Source organism: Sceloporus occidentalis, unplaced genomic scaffold (assembly GCF_023333645.1).
Source record: "Sceloporus occidentalis isolate IW3139 unplaced genomic scaffold, rSceOcc1.0.p SCAF_13, whole genome shotgun sequence".
NCBI lineage: Eukaryota > Metazoa > Chordata > Lepidosauria > Squamata > Phrynosomatidae > Sceloporus > Sceloporus occidentalis.
Genome location: NW_028316993.1, coordinates 5,834,310 through 5,851,344, shown reverse-complemented (window position 1 = coordinate 5,851,344; position 17,035 = coordinate 5,834,310). Strand labels below are relative to the sequence as shown.

The 17,035-nt window shown below is 45.3% G+C and overlaps 1 protein-coding gene across 4 annotated transcripts in view; it reads right to left on the bottom strand.

The window, feature by feature from the left end:
- The window catches only part of BCAM (basal cell adhesion molecule (Lutheran blood group)), a 47,637-nt gene that overhangs the window by 5,515 nt on the left and 25,087 nt on the right, over positions 1-17,035 (bottom strand). For 2 of the 4 annotated variants that reach the window (XM_089478156.1, XM_089478155.1), the window contains exons 2-13: positions 12,354-12,484; positions 12,006-12,219; positions 9,008-9,078; positions 7,974-8,070; positions 6,532-6,714; positions 5,860-5,984; positions 4,822-4,996; positions 4,578-4,693; positions 3,036-3,177; positions 2,583-2,707; positions 2,248-2,374; positions 1,436-1,471 (exon numbers count right to left, since the gene is read on the bottom strand). In XM_089478156.1, the coding sequence (XP_089334282.1) occupies positions 1,436-1,471; positions 2,248-2,374; positions 2,583-2,707; positions 3,036-3,177; positions 4,578-4,693; positions 4,822-4,996; positions 5,860-5,984; positions 6,532-6,714; positions 7,974-8,070; positions 9,008-9,078; positions 12,006-12,219; positions 12,354-12,446 (1,504 nt within the window). In that variant the 5' untranslated portion in view covers positions 12,447-12,484. Of the gene's footprint in view, positions 1-1,435; positions 1,472-2,247; positions 2,375-2,582; positions 2,708-3,035; positions 3,178-4,577; positions 4,694-4,821; positions 4,997-5,859; positions 5,985-6,531; positions 6,715-7,973; positions 8,071-9,007; positions 9,079-12,005; positions 12,220-12,353; positions 12,485-15,099; positions 15,768-17,035 lie in introns of those variants that run through there. The other 2 variants (XM_089478153.1, XM_089478154.1) reach the window with 2 other exon arrangements.

Below are 17,035 nucleotides of genomic sequence, written 5' to 3'. Positions count from 1 at the left end.
TTGAACTACAAATCCCAGGGTCCCAAAGAATGGAGCCATGAAAGTTAATGTGGTATCAACCTGCTATAACTGGCTAATGGAAGTATCCCTTCGAATACTCTTAACACCAAATTCCTATAAAACCAGCATACTATTTCTTCATTTTTTTAAATGACCCTCAATTTTCCAGGCCTGTATTATTATTCTAGTATTATTTTACTCTCAGGAAGAAGGGGGATTTGAAACAAGACTAGCAATGGCTTTGAAACTCAGGATGAAACTCCAAGATTACACACTGCAAGCCTTCCTTGACCTTGTTTGAACACATGCAAAGGAAATCTGCAGCAGGCCAACTGGGAAATTAATACTATTCTGCTCTCTGTGGCAAAGCAGCAAATCTAAGGAATGTTTTGCTTTGCGTTCTGCCCAGGATTTCCCACTTTTCCTGTTCGCTGGGGGATCGGGGACTGAAGTGCGACAAACCCAGAACGTTCTCCTGTCCTGGTCTGCCCCATATCTACCCACTTCACATAGTAACTATGCTTCTCTGCATCTACACTGTATAATTAATCCAGCTTGACACCACTTTTAAATGCTGTAACTCCAACCTATGGAATCCTGGGATTTGTAGTTGATTCCTGAAGTCCAAATAATCCTCAAAATTATTTAAAGGAAAACTGCCTGCATAAAACACATGATTTTCAGCAAGCAAAAATCACATTTCTACAGAATATATCATTTTATGAATTAAAAGCTCATTTTCTGTGTGTATAAAATCATGTTTGCTGTACCAAAATACCACAAATTTTCTTTTGTGGAGAGATAAGCTGCGTTTGCACTGCAGAAATAAAGAAGTTTGACAACTTTTAAACTCATAGCTGGAGGCTAAGGAATCGAGGGATTTGTAGTTTGTTGTGGCACCAAAGACCTTTCACAGAGAAGACTAAGTATCTCACCAAACGACAAATACTACAGTTCCATAGTATTGAGCCATGGCATTTAAACAGCTGTCAAACTGGATTATTTCTGCAATGCAGATGCAGCCTAAGTCCCAAACAGTCCACAGTTCTCCCCAAAACACTACAGTTGTCAAGAATGTCCTTGCACTGAGGAGAAAACACAGCAGACTTGCTCTTTCTTGTCTTTGGAGACTGAAACTGATCAAAATATCCATCCCTGTTCCCCAAAGACCCACCTGTCCGGAGCTCAGGGTTTCCTAAGGCAGCATGCACAAGAGGGGCAAAAAGCGGTTAGTGGTTTAAAACCCCCAGATCTAAATGGTAAGATATGTCGCCCAGCCCATAGCCACCGTCCATTCCCCAACAAGCTTTCCCCAAACCTGCTCACTGCCCAGATTAGCAATGTAAGAGTCTGCAAGGATGGGGAGAGAGGTCAGGCAAGGAAGTGAGGCAGGTAAGCAGGACAGACGGACGGATGGATGGACGGACGGACTTACCTGCGGGACCCGGGGAAGATGATGCTGTTGGGGAAACTATAGGGAGAGACAGGTCTATTAGGAATGGTCCATGGAGATCTCTCATCCTCTTACCCCCATTTTCCCGTCACCCCTTCCTTCGTCACAGCAACCAGAAGTCTCCCTGAAGGACCCTGACATTCATGTCTAAAAATTCGGGGACTGATCCGCACACCGACAGCTATGGAAACTCACTGGGTGATCTTGGGTGAGTTATACACTCTTATCCCCCCAAAACCTCATGATAGGCTTGCCTTATGGTCACCATAATTCAGGAATGACTCGAAGGCACACAACAACAATGCCCCACTGAGACCTGCAGTTAACAGTGAAAAAAGCTGGGGTCTTCTACAAATGCCAGAAGTCACCTCCCTTCCTAGGTGAACAGCCATTTCTTTTGCAGTTGATGAGATATTCATTGGGATGCTGGTGTGGTGATAAAAGTGCCAGTCTTTCCCAAACTTTGGTCTTCCAGACGTTTTGGACTTCAGCTCCCAGGATTCCTGATGGTTGGCCAAACTGGGAGTTGAAGTCCAAAACACCTGGAGGGTGAAAGTATGGGAAACACCGGGTTAAACTCTCCCTTCCATACAATGTCATCTGCCCCCCAACAGCTGCCATTTACCTTAGTAAAAAAAATCAACATATTAAACTGAAATAGTAAACTTAACGCTGCATGCATTTTGACCAAGTCTTGCTGCAAATTAATGGTGAACAGAAATCATTCAAAACCTGCTGTAAAGTTGCAAAGGGACAAGGGACCCCTTGCCTAACTCGCCTCCTGTGCCACTCACCAATCTCAAACCGGAACATCTGCTTGTCTGAACCATGCTTGTTCTTTGCCGAGCAGGTCACCTCACTCTGGACCAGCTCAGGGGTCAGCTCCAGCGACAATTTGTTTCCAGAGTGCTCTATAGTAGCCTAGGGGGAAAAGGTGCAAACAAGACTATGATTCACGTGGGACAGGGCCTCCAAAGACACCCCAACTCCATTTTGTGTCTTCCTGTCCTGTCCCACATCCGACGCCATCCCCACACCTACTATAGCAGAGAAAGGGGCTACCTCTAGTTAAAATCAAATTAAGCTGGAAATTTCACTTCCTTGGGATGTCTGCCATCACAATGCTCACCTTTCCAGGGATGCTCCACTGGATCTCTGGTTCAGGGTGACCCAAAACCGAGCAGGTGAGCTCCACTGTCTGTCCCAAGGCATGGTAATGGGTGATGGTCTGGTGCTGCTCCATCTCTGGTTTCCCTGTTAAGAGTGGGAGGCAGTCAGGACATGAAAACATCCAGGCCCACACCCACCCTGTGACACTGAAAGGCCAAAGGTTCATTAAAATTAATTAGAAAATTTAAAAAGAAGGGCAAAGATCTATGCATGCCTCCAAAGTACAGGAAATCCTACTGAGCTTGCAAGACTACACATACATGTGCAGACATGGCAAAGTGGACGACATCTGGCCCCCCAGCCACTGCAAACCAAGCCCACGTTAATCTCGACGGTGGCTCTTTCCTCAAGCCCCGTCTTGCCCATTTCTGAGCCAACCCTGGCCAACTCTGAGCTTTGCTCACAACTGTACCTTCCACGACGACTTGGACAGCTTGTTCCTTCTCCAGCCCAGGGATGCTGGAAACGGAGGCCTTGCAGGAGTATGTGCCCGCCATTTGGTAGGTCAACGAATTCAGGGTCAACGTTGCACCTTTTTCTACCTCTTCCCCTCCCTGACGGTGGAAAAAGGGAGGAAAAAGAGAGAAGGCCTTCTTGATGGTTGCTCCCAGGCTTTGTAACTCCATCCCTTAAGAAGGCTGGGACGGCTCCCCTCTCGCTATCCTTAACCCACAAAGAAGCACACTTTCTGTTCTGACAAGCTTTTAGGAGTGGATTGCAATGGACCTTGAATGGTGTGCTGTCTTGTGGATTTTTATCTTCTCTCTTTTAATGGACTTCCAAAGCCAAAGGAAAAGAAGAGGAGGTTTGGAGTAATTTATTGTCCTTCCAAACCCTGTTTCCCCAGATTACACTTAGAATAGCAGTTGCATTTTGGGGGGACTAGGGACAATGTAAACTGCCACATTTGGGGGAATTTCATGCCATTGAGGTGGAAAATTCCCCCCAAATCAGCCTGATATATATATATTTTTAAATGTAAATTCACATTTAAAATTAATTTTGGATCAAATTTTAAAAATTTTCTTGCTCAGCTCCCAATCACATCAAAGTGGAACAAGCAGTTGCAGAGATGAAGTTTTAGTTGTGAAATCTTCATGGCAGAAGATGAAGCATTCAGGATTTTATTTATGGTTCCCCATGGAGGCAAAGCAAGGTTTAGTTGCAAATTTTCATGTTGCCAATTCTTAAAAAGACACAACTGGGTGAATGAGACAAGGCCAGGAATATCTGAAGAGGGGCAGAATGGCGATAGGCGGAATGAAAGAGAAATGGAGGAGGGAATAAGCCAAACTCCCCCAGATCTGGCCAGAACATTTGCAGCTTTGGAACAAGAATGTGCGGTGAAGCACCAACAATGTTTCAAAGACATCCTGATAGCGGAGGCACATGTTCATCCGGAATTACTCTGGAGCAAATCAGAAACAGAAATGATTTGCTTTGAGGGAATAGGAGCTCTCTAGAATGTGGGGGGACCTGGAGCCCTCAAAACCAGCCAGAGGGCCACATATGGCCCATGGGCCACAGTTTACCCATCTCTCTTGTGGGGCAACTGGGGGAAGAAGTTATGTTTGCTTAGTGGCATATGGGCACCTGCTTTTAGTGAGAAACCCACAGCTTGGAAGCAGAAGAGGACCCCAAAGTTAATTCCCAATCTCTCCTTTCGAAAGGGTGACCTGGGAGGCTGAAGACCATTGACTGTCAGAAGAGACGACATGCAAAAATACTACAGAAATATTCTGGTCTGGTCTGAGGTTATTCCCTGTTTTCCCACATTATTCCATTTGTACACTTCAAAATTTGGAAACATGGCTTTTCGGGGAGCTAAGCACTCCCCAGCTAGGAAGCAAGCGCTGGCTGGGGATTCTGGGAGATGTAGTCCAAACACGTCTCCAAACTCTGGCGTGTTTCCCCAGCGCTAGGAAGCTATATTACAAAGGAAAGGTGCTCCCACCTTCTTCCATGACAATTCGGGAGTCCTGGAGCCCGTTCCGGAACAGGTCAGTTCGATGTTCTCGCTTATGTTGACCACCACCATCGTGCTTGGAGTCACAACTACCGGGTCCAGATCTGGAATAAGACAAGGTTGGAGAGTTGGGGGGGGGGGGAGGCAGGTGAGAATATTGAGGGTTTGGTCCTGAGCTTCTCCCCCCCAAGTCTCAGCTGGCCTCTCCCCCAAAGCTCCATGGGTTACTCACAGTGGACGAAGATGGTCACCTCCTTCTCCAAATCTACTTCGGGGGGGCTGTCGAAGTCAAGCACCTGGCACCGGTACATCCCACTGTCGGCTTTGCTCACGCGATGCAGGCGGAAGATACCTTCAGGGTTGGAGCCCAGATCACGCTGCGCTTCACCCGCTTGCGTGTCCAAAGTCTAGGTCCACCACAGGCGAGAAGGACAAAGAGACCAAAGGAGAAAAATTGGCATGACCTGGGTCAAGTGGTGCCAACCCACTACTACAGATAGCGTCTCCCTTATCCAAAATGCTTCAGACCAGAAGCAGTTTGTATTTCAGATTCTGAAGATTTTGGAATATTTTTATATGCATAATGAGAGATTATGGAAATGGTCTTTCTCTCTGGACAGCTTATCTGTTCGGGTTTGGAGACAACCAGAGCGTTACTTAAATGCATCTTAGGTGTTGAACTATCAACATGATCTTGACCAAATGACTAACTTCATAGTAATTAACAGAACACTTCATGTGTATAAACTAGCAAACTATATTCCAGCATTCTCCTCCATTCATAGGCATCACAACTAGCGCAATTCAATTCAACAATGTTGGAGGGAAGGAAAATCCTCTTCTCGTGGCCGTGGGGCTCTGCCACCAACATTAGGAAAACCTTTTTTAACTCTGCCTTTATTAAACCACCAGGGCGTTTACGTGCTTTTTATGTTTCCTTCCTCCTCTATGATGAAAATGCATCAATTCATTGTCACTACATTTTGTGCGGCTGTGTGCATTGTTTAACAAACTGGTCTATGAGCCCACACCAGCCTCCACCTGGAAGTATGGTTTGTCTGATTCCTTGACTTGACTATCAATTTTAACTAACTGAGCTGCAAGCATTTTCTTTCACAGTGGAGGCCACAGACCTGGCCTTCTCAGTGCCAAAGTATGAGAGCCAATTCCACAGCCTGGAAGCAGTCACCACAAAAGTCCTGGGACCAAGAGGATCTTAAAACTCTGGTGGTCTCATAAAGGAAAAGGACCAGGCAAAGGTCAGCTGTACCTGTACTTTGGAGAAGTAATACTCAGGTGGGGGAGAACCGTCCGCCTTGCAATGAAGCTCCACATCATCCCCTTCCTTGATGAGCTCTGGAGAATTCAGAAGAAACTCCACATTCTCTGTGTAGTCTGGGGATGAAAAGGAGGGAAGGTTGTGTTGTGGCATGCAGCCAACATTTGCTTTACACCTTATTTTGCATCACAGTCATGTTGTAGGACCTGCAGGTGCCTAGAGCGACCACCTCTCTAGGCATCTGGGAGCCCTCCAGCACAACGTTATGGTCATTTTTTGGCTGAAATTGACCATTGAGTCATGCTGTAGGAACTGCGGATGCCTAGCATCTGGAGTTCTCCAACACAACGTTATGGTCAACGTATGGTTGAAGGTGGCCATAGAGTCACACTGTAGGACCAGCATATGCCTAGATAAGCCAACTCTGAAGCCATCTGGAGGACCTCCAGCATGACACTATGGTCAACTTCTCCTGGAAATATAGCATCTGCTATTAACCTCTGTTTCACCTCCACTGTGGATACAGAGCCCTACTATACAGATAAGCTTTTGTGGTTGTAGCTGGTTCACCTCATGCTTCGCGCTGTCCTCCCAGGAAGCTCAGAGGAAACCTCCACCTTGTTCCTAAACGCTCCCCCAAATTCTCAGCCATTCCCTACTTACAGTGCAATGTGAGCTGGAAGGAGTCCGTCTCGGTGCTGCCGACTCTCCCTTGAGGCATGGAGTAGTTGACTTTGCAGTGGAAAGCCGAGTCCTTGTCCTCCTTCTTCAGGTGCATGTACAGAGTGCTGGAGATGGAGAAGAGGCCTGACGTTTCCTTCACCGTCCGTGACACCACATACAATTCTGGGGAGGAACGCAGAGATATGGGAGAGGGTGAAGGCGACACTGTTGCCTGGCGGAAAGACTGCTTGAGCGTGGGATGGGGTGGCCCGCCAGGGATTCAAATGGCCACTTTGTGCTCTTAATAGCCAGTTCCTCAAGCATTTGCTCCAAGCACCGTTGGCTCTAGCCCAGCCACTCAACATACCGACGCTCTCAGTGCCCATTTCAGAGCCAATACAGCAAGGCTGGGCATACTGTTATCCATGACCACATGTGGCCCATGACTGTGGCCATCTAAATCATTATGAAAAAATTCCCAAAAATGGATTCCTTGAGAGAACACTTATCTAGACATTTGTAGGTTCTCCAACACAATTCTATGGTCAACTTCTGCAAATGTGGAGGGACCACTATTCAATGAGATATCTTGGAGATGGGACCCAAGTCGAAACAATTCATTTGTTTCATGTACACCTGACACACATAACCTGAAAGTAATTTTATAGCATATTTTAAAAATAATGTTGTGCATGAAACAAAGTTCTTGAACATTAAACCGATAGAGAGCAAAAGTGTCACTGTCTCTTTGTGTCTGATAGAAAGAAAACTAGAAAAAAAAATAGATGGATTATATTATATATGTTAACAATAACTAGACTTATTTATGCCAAACACTGGGAGCAGGAAGTAATTCCAACAGATGAGGAATGGATAGATAGATAGATAGATAGATAGATAGATAGATAGATAGATTGGAGGAAGCAATGGAAATGGCTATACTAACAGCATTAATGAGTGGTTTAAAGATGGAAGAGAGGGAGAGAGAAAGAGTGGGAATGTTTGAAAAGATACAAAGAAATTAATCAAGATTTATAGTTATAAGGAGCTACAAAGGAACTATTTCCTCTCAGATTTAAACCTTGTAACCTCAAGTATATATAATGTATACTAGAATATACAGAAATACAATAACTTTGTGGAAGCCTTTATAACAGGTAATTGTCACAATTTCAACAAGATGGTATTTTGTTTAATTGTGTATCATTGTATATATATATACATGTGTGTAAATTTGTATTTTGTACTTTGAACCTTGTTTAACTGTTTTGTTAATTTTAATGCTAGACTTGGTCTTTTTGTTTTGTCTATTAATAAAAAAAAGTGTCACTGTCTCAGGACCTGTGGGGATAATTTTGGAATATTTTGGAATAAGGGAGGCTTGACCTGTGTATCATTTCATTTAATGATGAAGAGGTTATTGCAATAGGCGGCTTCCTTACCTTTATTGCGTTCCGTGGAGGCATTGAGAAGGCGGCCATCTTTGTACCAGCTGATGGTTGGGACTGGGTTGGCATTTTTGCTGGAACAGGTTGCAATCTGGGGAGGGATGAAAGCAAAGCAGCGAGTTATTTCTAACACCCCAAATACCATGGTTCTTCTGTCCCACCTGGGATGCCTCCTGCCCTTATTACTTGGCTCTTCCCTCCCAGCTAAGAGCTTATGGCGGTGTAGTGGTTTGAAGTTACAATAGGACTCTGAAGAACAGGGTTTGACTACCCAATCGGCCATGGAAACCCACCGGGTGATTTTGGGTAACCCCCTCTGAAAAAATCTGGCCAAGAAAACCCTAAGACAGGGGTGGTGGAGATCAGTGGTTTCCAACCTTTGGTCCTCCATTTGTCTTGGACTTCAGTTCTCAGAAGGCTCATCCAACTTGGCCAACAATCAAGCATTATGGGCACTGAAGTCCAAACCCTCTGGAGGAGCAAAGGTTGGGAAGCACTGGTGTAGAGGTTTGAGTGTTGGACTAGGATTCAGGGAGATGAAGGTTCGAATGCCCACTTGGCCATGGAAACCCATTGTGTCCCACTGGTCCCATCACACTCTTTCAGTCTCAGAGGAAGGTCCTGTAGTAAACCCTCCCTAAAGAAATCTGGCCAAGAAAACCCCACGATAAGATGTCCATAAATCAGAAATGACTTGAAGGCACACAACAACAACAACAACAACTGCACAGGGAGGGATACATGTGTTGCATCTCACTTCTCCTTTGAGAGAATCTGGATTCTGCAACCGCAGTTAAGCTATGCATAAAACACACTTGACATCTTATTTTATAAAACTGGCTCTTTCTACTCCTCGTGAGGATCGGCAAAGTAACACAGAATGGTGAAGCCCTGCTCTTGGTAAGCCATACTCGACAATTCTTCGTGAGATTCACCAGTGTTTGTCTGATGAAACATGATGACTAGAGACTTTATTTCACTTTTTAAAAGTAAAAGAGCATGGATAAGGAAGAAAACGAAAGGTTCACCTCTGAAGCGTAGTCTCCGGTCACGGAGAGGGTCCCGGTGTTATACACAACCTCCGGCGTTTCAGGTGGATCTGCGAGGAGAAAGGTGGGTCATCAGAGACGTTCGGAAATAAGGCAAGGGTGGGATCATGGAAGGCAAGGCCAGGGGTCTGGTGCAGCCCACCCAGCCTCCCATATGAAAATATTATAAATTGGTAATGTGATTTTTTAAAATGTGTATCGCTTTTAATTTTGGTAAGCTGCCTTTAGTCTCCAGGCTGGGAAACAGGCCGGATGACGATAAATGAGGATCAATAGAATGAAACAATGAAAGGATAATCCTGGTCAAGGTAACATTCAGAACAATCTCCCTCCAAAGCCAAAGTCCTTATCAGCAAAGAAAGGTACCATAAAGCAACATCCCCATCAGTTGGGTTTATCCAAGGGAGGGTCCAGGACCAACACACAGTTTGCTTCTTATCAGCGAGCGGAAATTTCCGCACGTTTCCTGTTTGCCGTCACCGAAGGTGCAGAGACAAACACAGCTGCTTCTCTGACGGCTGCCCTGTTTGTGTTCCCAGGTGGAGGAGCTGGGCGTTATCTCAAGCAACGTTTTCTTCCCTGCAACTCAACAGAGTCCCTTTGAAATCATATCCGAAGCCAGCGGAGCTTCCAAAGCCTGCAACGTGTATTTTGTGCATTTTGGTTGGCCCCATAAAGGTATCGTTGCTTTGTAGATTTTTGGATATCATTGTAGTATTTTCCCAGGCTGATAAACAGGGTTCCTCACAACGGGGAAATGCCTGTTGGGGCTAGCAAAAATCATGCACCTTTCCTCCCTGCATTTGAACTTCTTGAAGCATTGCGGAGGAATTATTCCACATTGAAAGTCATGCGGGGTTTTTCTGTGCAGAAACCAATACTTCCATGCAAAATGTTATTTTTGTGTGTGTTTGTGAATTAGAAAAAGCTGTAGTTGGAGAACATTTTGTGCAAAATTCACATTTTTTTTTAGCATAGAAAATAGCATTTTCTGCACACCAAACAGTTTCTTATGCCCTATTTATGCATTGAAATATCAACTGGGATTCTGTAAATTCTCCTGGACCAACTCACCTCCAAAATCTGACGGAAACATTATTCTCCCATGCTCTGATTTCTGGCAGAATGGACCTTCTTCTCCCCATACATCTGATGCCCAATAAAGTAGTTTGGGAAGGGAGTTTGTTTCATGGAAATAGTGTCACAATCATGACTTAAGTAGCCATAGCAAATATGAAACAGCTACTTGGATTTACTCATTGGTAACCGTTTCATATTCATGATTGCTACTCGAAATCTCTGCCGAATTGAGCCAAGACACTGCTTACTTGGGGTGGAAGAAGGTCCATTTGCCTGTGATCAGAGCATGGCTGAATGACATTCTTGTCATTCAGTATAGGATGGACACAATTCCTACAATTATTTTCTGTCCAGAAAGGGGTATTTCCTGTGCAGAAAATCCAATCTGCTCTGCAAAACCACCACGTACAAATAAGTCCCAAATTGCAAACAGGCGTAGAGAACTGTGTTGTTTTTGAAGATTTTTTTCTTGCAGCAGGGAGAAAATTGAAAAAATTACTCATTGCGTCCTTCAAGAAGAAACTTAGGGTCCAAACAGACAGGCCAAAATAAAGCTGCTTTGGGTCACTTTGGAAGTGCACTGTTTAAATGACGTATGCTTCCTAAGAGGCCAGAAGCCACAACAAAGCCATGCTCCACTCCTAAGGATTGGAGTGCAACTCCGGCGCAGCTTCTGGCCTCTCCAGATGTATGTATCATTTAAACAGTATACCTACAAAGTGACCTGAAGCAGCTTTATTTTGGCCTGTCTGTTCGGGCCCTTAGAGAAGAACTGCATCTCTAATCTGTACTATGGACAACCCTAAAGAGGACAGGGAAGCCCCCCAAGGTAGGAACAGAGGCACCGGTTGTTGGGGAGGCGCAACAAGAAGGAGACACACAAGCCTTTGTTGGAGAGCAGAGGAGGCGTCTCCAGGTGTTTTGCTCCAGGCAGGGAAGAGCAGTGGAATTACCTGTCACACCTGGCTGCTGGAAGAAAGCTCTGGGCAAGGAAAGTCTATTTCTAGGGATCATGGGAAGAGCTATGGCAGAAGTGGGAAGTGTGTACCTTTCCAGATGCTCTTGGACTACAACTCCCAGCAAGCTCACAACCAGTACACGGCCAACAGAAAGAATGCTGAGAGTTGCCATGCAAGAACATCTGGAGGGCCTTGTGATTCTCTTGAGGGATTGTTGTTACTGAGTGCCTTCATGTTGCTTCCAACTTACGGAGACCCTAAAGTGAACCTATTACAGCCATGCTTCTCAACCTTCCTAATGCTGTGTAACCCTTTAACACAGTTCCTCATGTGACCCCCAACCATAAAATTATTTTTGCCTCGGCTTCTAAGACCATCAGACATAAGTGTTTTCCGATGGTCTTAGGTGACCCCTGTGAAAGGGTTGTTTGACCCCCAAAGGGGCTGCAACCCACAGGTTGAGAACCGCTCTCCTAGAGGGCATTCAGGACAATAAAAAGTTTGGAAAACTTGACACAATTTTGTGTTGACCGCTGGGGCTACAGGCAGTCTACAATATGGCAGAAATGTATTATTTATTTGTGGGATTTGTATCCTGCCTTCCTCCCCAAATGGGAGTCTGCCAAAATGTGGAATGACTTCCACAAGCCCTAGAGATTATATTTTGAGCACTGCAATGGCAAAGCAATTGCTTTGCAAAATTGCATATATATATATATATATATATATATATATATATTGACCCCTGGGAGTCACACAATCTCTGGTGGGACCCCGGTGGGGCCCACGCATCGCTTAGCTTTGTGTTAAAATCTGGGAGGCTTTATGCAGTGGAAACACTTGGTTTGGTAAAAATAAATAAACGCCGTAGGAAGGAATGTGAAGGGTGGTGTCTCATAAGCAGTGAGCCATATTGAAAGCCACGAGAGGAATCTCACCGAACACCTTGAGCTGGGTCTCTCCCACGCCAGTCCCCGACGTTGTGGTCACTTGGCAGGAGAAGGTCCTCTCGTCGCTCACGTCGGCCGCTTGGATGACCAGGCTGTGGCTGGAGTCCATGGAGGCCCGGTCTTTGTACTCGGTCCCTGCGTCCATCCCTTGTTGGCCTCCATCGTCGTAAGCCACTCGCCTCTGCACCCCGTTTTTGTCCGTCTAGGTGGGTTAACATTTATTTTTTTGAGAGGTAGGCAATAAAGTTGCGGATTATTACAACGCTATGGACGTCTTTTAAGTTACTTCCAACTGACACCCGGATGGCGTTCCTCTCCCAAAGCCCCCATACTCACGATGAACCACTCCACCAGGACGGGTCCCTCTCTGCCGGCCGCCACGCTGTGCGTGCACAAAATGGACACCTCTTGGCCCAGAAGGACCTCCATAACACTCGGGACGGTCACTTGGACTTGTGCCTGGCATTCTGAAAGGAAACAAAGACGAAGAGAGAGAAATTAAAAGAAATGGAAATTGCAACTGCTGGGGTCCTCTGTACCTGAGACCACCGAAACCCTCAGCTCCTCAGAGAGCCAGGGAGAAGCATTTTTAATGCTGCTGAGACGTGCCGTTCCAAAGGCTAAGCTACCCTCCAAATTTCCCAGCTGTGCAATAGGACTGTAACTCCTTCTCCTCTTTCCTGGCTAAAAATACCCATAGCTACTCCTATTGCCTATTTCTTGCAAGTAGCAGAGGATCTGGGCAGCTTGAGCTGAACTGGAAACTATCCCAGCTTATTCTTATCATCCACTTGCTCCAGGATGACCAGACATCGCCTTTTTCCAGGACACATCCTACATTTCAACCTTCTGTCCAGGAGGAATTCCAAAAATGTCCTCCATTTGGAGCATGACTAACAAGCACAGATTTATATTTATAGGACTGTTTTCAGCTTTTATATGTTGTAATGTCCCACATTTTTCTTGAATGTCCTACATTTGGCAGTGCTTTGTCCTCCTTTGTGGTTATGACATCCGGTCACCCTGCTTGCAATCCACTCTCAGCCCACCGTCCCAAAGTCCAAAGTCCCAAATGAATATATCCACAAATCCTAAATTTTACTACAGTTGCCACTCCATTCTCACGAACCTGAGATCCACAGTCTTGAATATTCACAGAGGGAATGTCAATGGAGCGCACCCCTATGGCACACACTCAATTGCCCCATTCAAGCCTATGGGGCTTGAATATTGGCAAGTCTCCGTTTTCACGGGGGAAGGCGGTCCATAACGGATCCTCCTCAAAAACGGAGGGCTGACTGTACTTGGAAAAAATTTGCCAGTGTATTCCATTCTGCTGTTTTGGGAGCGCTTTCTCTTTGTCCCACCACCATCATAGATTCAGATTGTAAATACATGGGAGAGGGCCTTCTTGGTGGCTGCTCCCACGTGGTGGAACTCCCTGCCACTGGAGGATCTCTTTTTGCCAGCAAAGGCAAACACCTTTTTTATTCACACAGCCCTTCGGTCTTTAACTGGGGGTGCATCTGCACTGTAGAAATAAGGCAGCTTGATACCACTTTAAATGTGCTAAAGCTCCACATCCTATTGAATCCTGAGATTTTGTCATTTTGCAAGGTTTTTAGCCTTCTCTGACAAAGAGTGCTGGTGCCTCACAAAACTACAACCCCAGGATTCTGTAGGATGCAGCCTAGATCCATTAAAGCAGTAGCAAGTTGCATTATTTTTCCAGTTAGAGATGCAGTATAAAGCATTGCTAGTCTTCTGTTGCACATCCTCATAGTTCACTACCAGGGTTCCTTAGCATCTCTGCTACATAGATAAGTAGACCTAAAAGTCACATAACGTCAATTAGTGTCTCTGCTACAGAGCTAAGCATACATAAAGGCGCATAATGTAGATCCTGACATAGGATTCCAGCCATCTCATATATATATATATATCTCTTAATAATAAGTATTGTTGTGATTATGAGAGCCAGCATGGCAAACTGGTTTGAGTGTCAGACTACGATTCTGGAGACCAGGGTTCAAGTCCCAGCAGGATGGGATGGCAAAGGCAAAACCTCCTCTGAACAAATCTTGCCAAGAAAACCCTATTCACCTTAGGGTCTCCATAAGTCAGTTTCTTTTAGGGTCTCCATAAGTTGGAAACAACTTGAAGGCAGACAACTACAACAACAGCATCATATTATTGCGATTGCAAGTGTGTTTGGTTGTTGTTGCTGTTGCCAGTTTGACCCAAATATTTCCACAATCTTCGGAAGGAGGGGATGTGCCATTGCTGGTGCCACGAACACTAAGCGTTCTCCTTTGTTCGGCGCAGTGTGAATTTTCTCATTTGCTGAAACAAAGCAACCATTCCCCCAACGCTCCTCTCAGTTCCAGCCTTGACAAAACCATGGACAGTTATTACCCGCCTTTGGCCCCACTTAAGGCAAATCTCGAATTTATAAATATGCAGCCGAGAGTGGGGAAATAATGTGTCTATTTGGCACGGTGTGGGTGGGGGGCGTGAACGGAGGGCACCCCGCCATTGAAAAAGGCCCACAGCCATGCAACCCAGCAGCTGCTTGAGATTCCAGGCTGGCGCTAAGGGCTTTGTTCCAGGATAAGCCCCTCCAAAGTAGGGTTTCTCTTTTGGGAGGGGGGGAGAGAAAGAGTTTGCTTTCATCTCTCAGTGGGCAAAGCCAAGTGCCCACAAACTGCTCAGTGCCAGGGAACCAGCTGGGATGCCCAAGACAGAGCAAGAGTAAAAGCAAGAGAGGTTTGGTTCACAGACTTTGCAAGCGCGGAGCCTTTGCAAGAACTTCTCATGCATCAACAGCTTGGAAAGCTTGCAACGTGTATTTTGTGCATTTTCCTTGGCCGATTAAAGGTACCTGTATAACTGTTTTGTGGATTTGGGGCATTAGTATACTTTGCTATATGGCCAGCATGGCTACCCCTGGACATGTTTCTTGGAAGAAGTTAGTAAAAGTCTGGATGAAACCCAGCAAGATGATGGTGGTAAAACCAAAAACAAGCCTTTACAGTTCCCTTCCTCCCGCAGGTTAAAACATGCCCCTGTGGAGGTAATGCACCTCCAAGCCATCCAGGTCCTTGTGCCGAAACATGCTCAGCATTCTTGTGTTCTTTGCATACGCTGGGCTGAAAGCAACCAAGATCTACCTTCCTTCCTTCCTTCCTTCCTTCCTTCCAATCTGGCTCCATCTTCTCCATGATATTCCCTTCAGATACTTAAATATAGCTGTCACTCACATCACCTCTCACTCTTCTCTTCTCCAAGCTAATGATGCCCAGCTTTGTAAATTGTTCCTCCTAAGGCTTGGTGTTTTCCAGACCTTTGGCAGTCTCAGTCACCCTTCTCTGAACACTTTCCAGGCTGTCAATATCCTTCCTGAACTGCGGTTCCCAAAAATGGACGCAGTATTCTGACCAAAACTGAATAGAGCGGCACTATTACTTCCTGTGATCTGGACATTATGGTCCTGTCCATGTAGCCCAAAACTGCATTGGCCTTTTCACACTTGCAGTCTCTACTAAGACTCCCCCAGATTTGTATTATTCACATTTAGGGTTTCCAAAGGCAGAAGGCTCCCAAAATCTCCAGCATCCATTCTTAAGCTTTCCTGGTTGCAAGAGAAAAGCTCACAAAGTTGTGGACACAGCATCTGCTCAACATTCACAATTTCTCTACATTTATCAAGCAGCCCAATATCATGACGCTGAAAGGACAGCCAACGATTCCGAACGATTGGAAGCTTCACTGGCTTCTTCAACACGCAAAAGACGATAAAAATCATATCTTTAAACTGTAAGCCGCCTTGACTGTCTTTTGAACAGAGGAGGGGGGTAAAAATAAAGATGATGATGGTGATGATTATATAGAAGAAGAAAAGTGTCTGTGTCAGAGGCTGCAGAAATCATCCAGTTTGACGCCACTTTAACTGCCATGGTTCAACGCAATGGAATGCTGGCGTTTGAAACCATCATTTTAATTCCATTTTAACTGTCACTTCTGTAGGCTTTTAATGGTACTGTGTTTTTGGACAGTAAGCCGCTTTGAATCCCAATTTGGGGAGAAAAGTGGGGTTCAGATGATGATGATGATGATGATGATGATGATGATGATGATGATGATGATGGAATCATAGAGTTAGAAGGGACCACAAAGGCCATCCAGTCCAACTCCTGCCATGCAGGAACTCACAATGATGATGATGATGATGATTCCCAGAATTCAATAGCATTGAGCCATGGTAGTTACACTGATGTCAAACTGGATTATTTCTGCAGTGTGGATGCAGCCAGAGTCACACAAGCCTTCTTTTTGTCTCAGATGTAACTTCCGTTGTCAGTTATGATGGTCTAGAGAGAGATATTAATGCAAGCAGAGGCCTTTCAGCTTCTCTCCTTGATAAAATTCAGTAATTTAGGAACAGGAACAATTTATAAATTGCAAATCCGTCTGCATCCCAGACGCCGATCTCACACTGATGTTGCAAACATGTCCAAGCGCAACCACGCAACCCACTTCTGGGCTTAGCCTAACAATTACACAAGAGGCTGCCATGGAAATGTGGCAATATGTCGACCGGCAGGAGCATCTCGCACCCGCCGCGCACATGTTAAATTGTATGCAAATGAGGTTAATTGTGCATAAATAACTCCGGCAGGTTAGCCGCCGCCGCCTGCCAGCTTGCGACGCTTCGCTTGGCTTGTGTTGTTGTCAAAGCCGAACAAACTCTGCACTCCTGGCTGGGTCCCAGCCTCCAAGATGCCTTGTTACCGTAATCTCAATGAAAAACCCAGGTGGATAAAGAAGAAGAAGAAAAGAGTCTATTAAAATCCTTCATTTATGATCAGACCATTTCTCTCTTTCTCACCAAACGGTCAGCGCTCTTTTTAAAGGACCATCCCAGTCAATATACTGAGACACTTTTTGCACACATGCAAAAAAGGATTTGCATACAGAGGCCATTAAATGTGTCATCTTAAACTGGGTTAATTGATTGG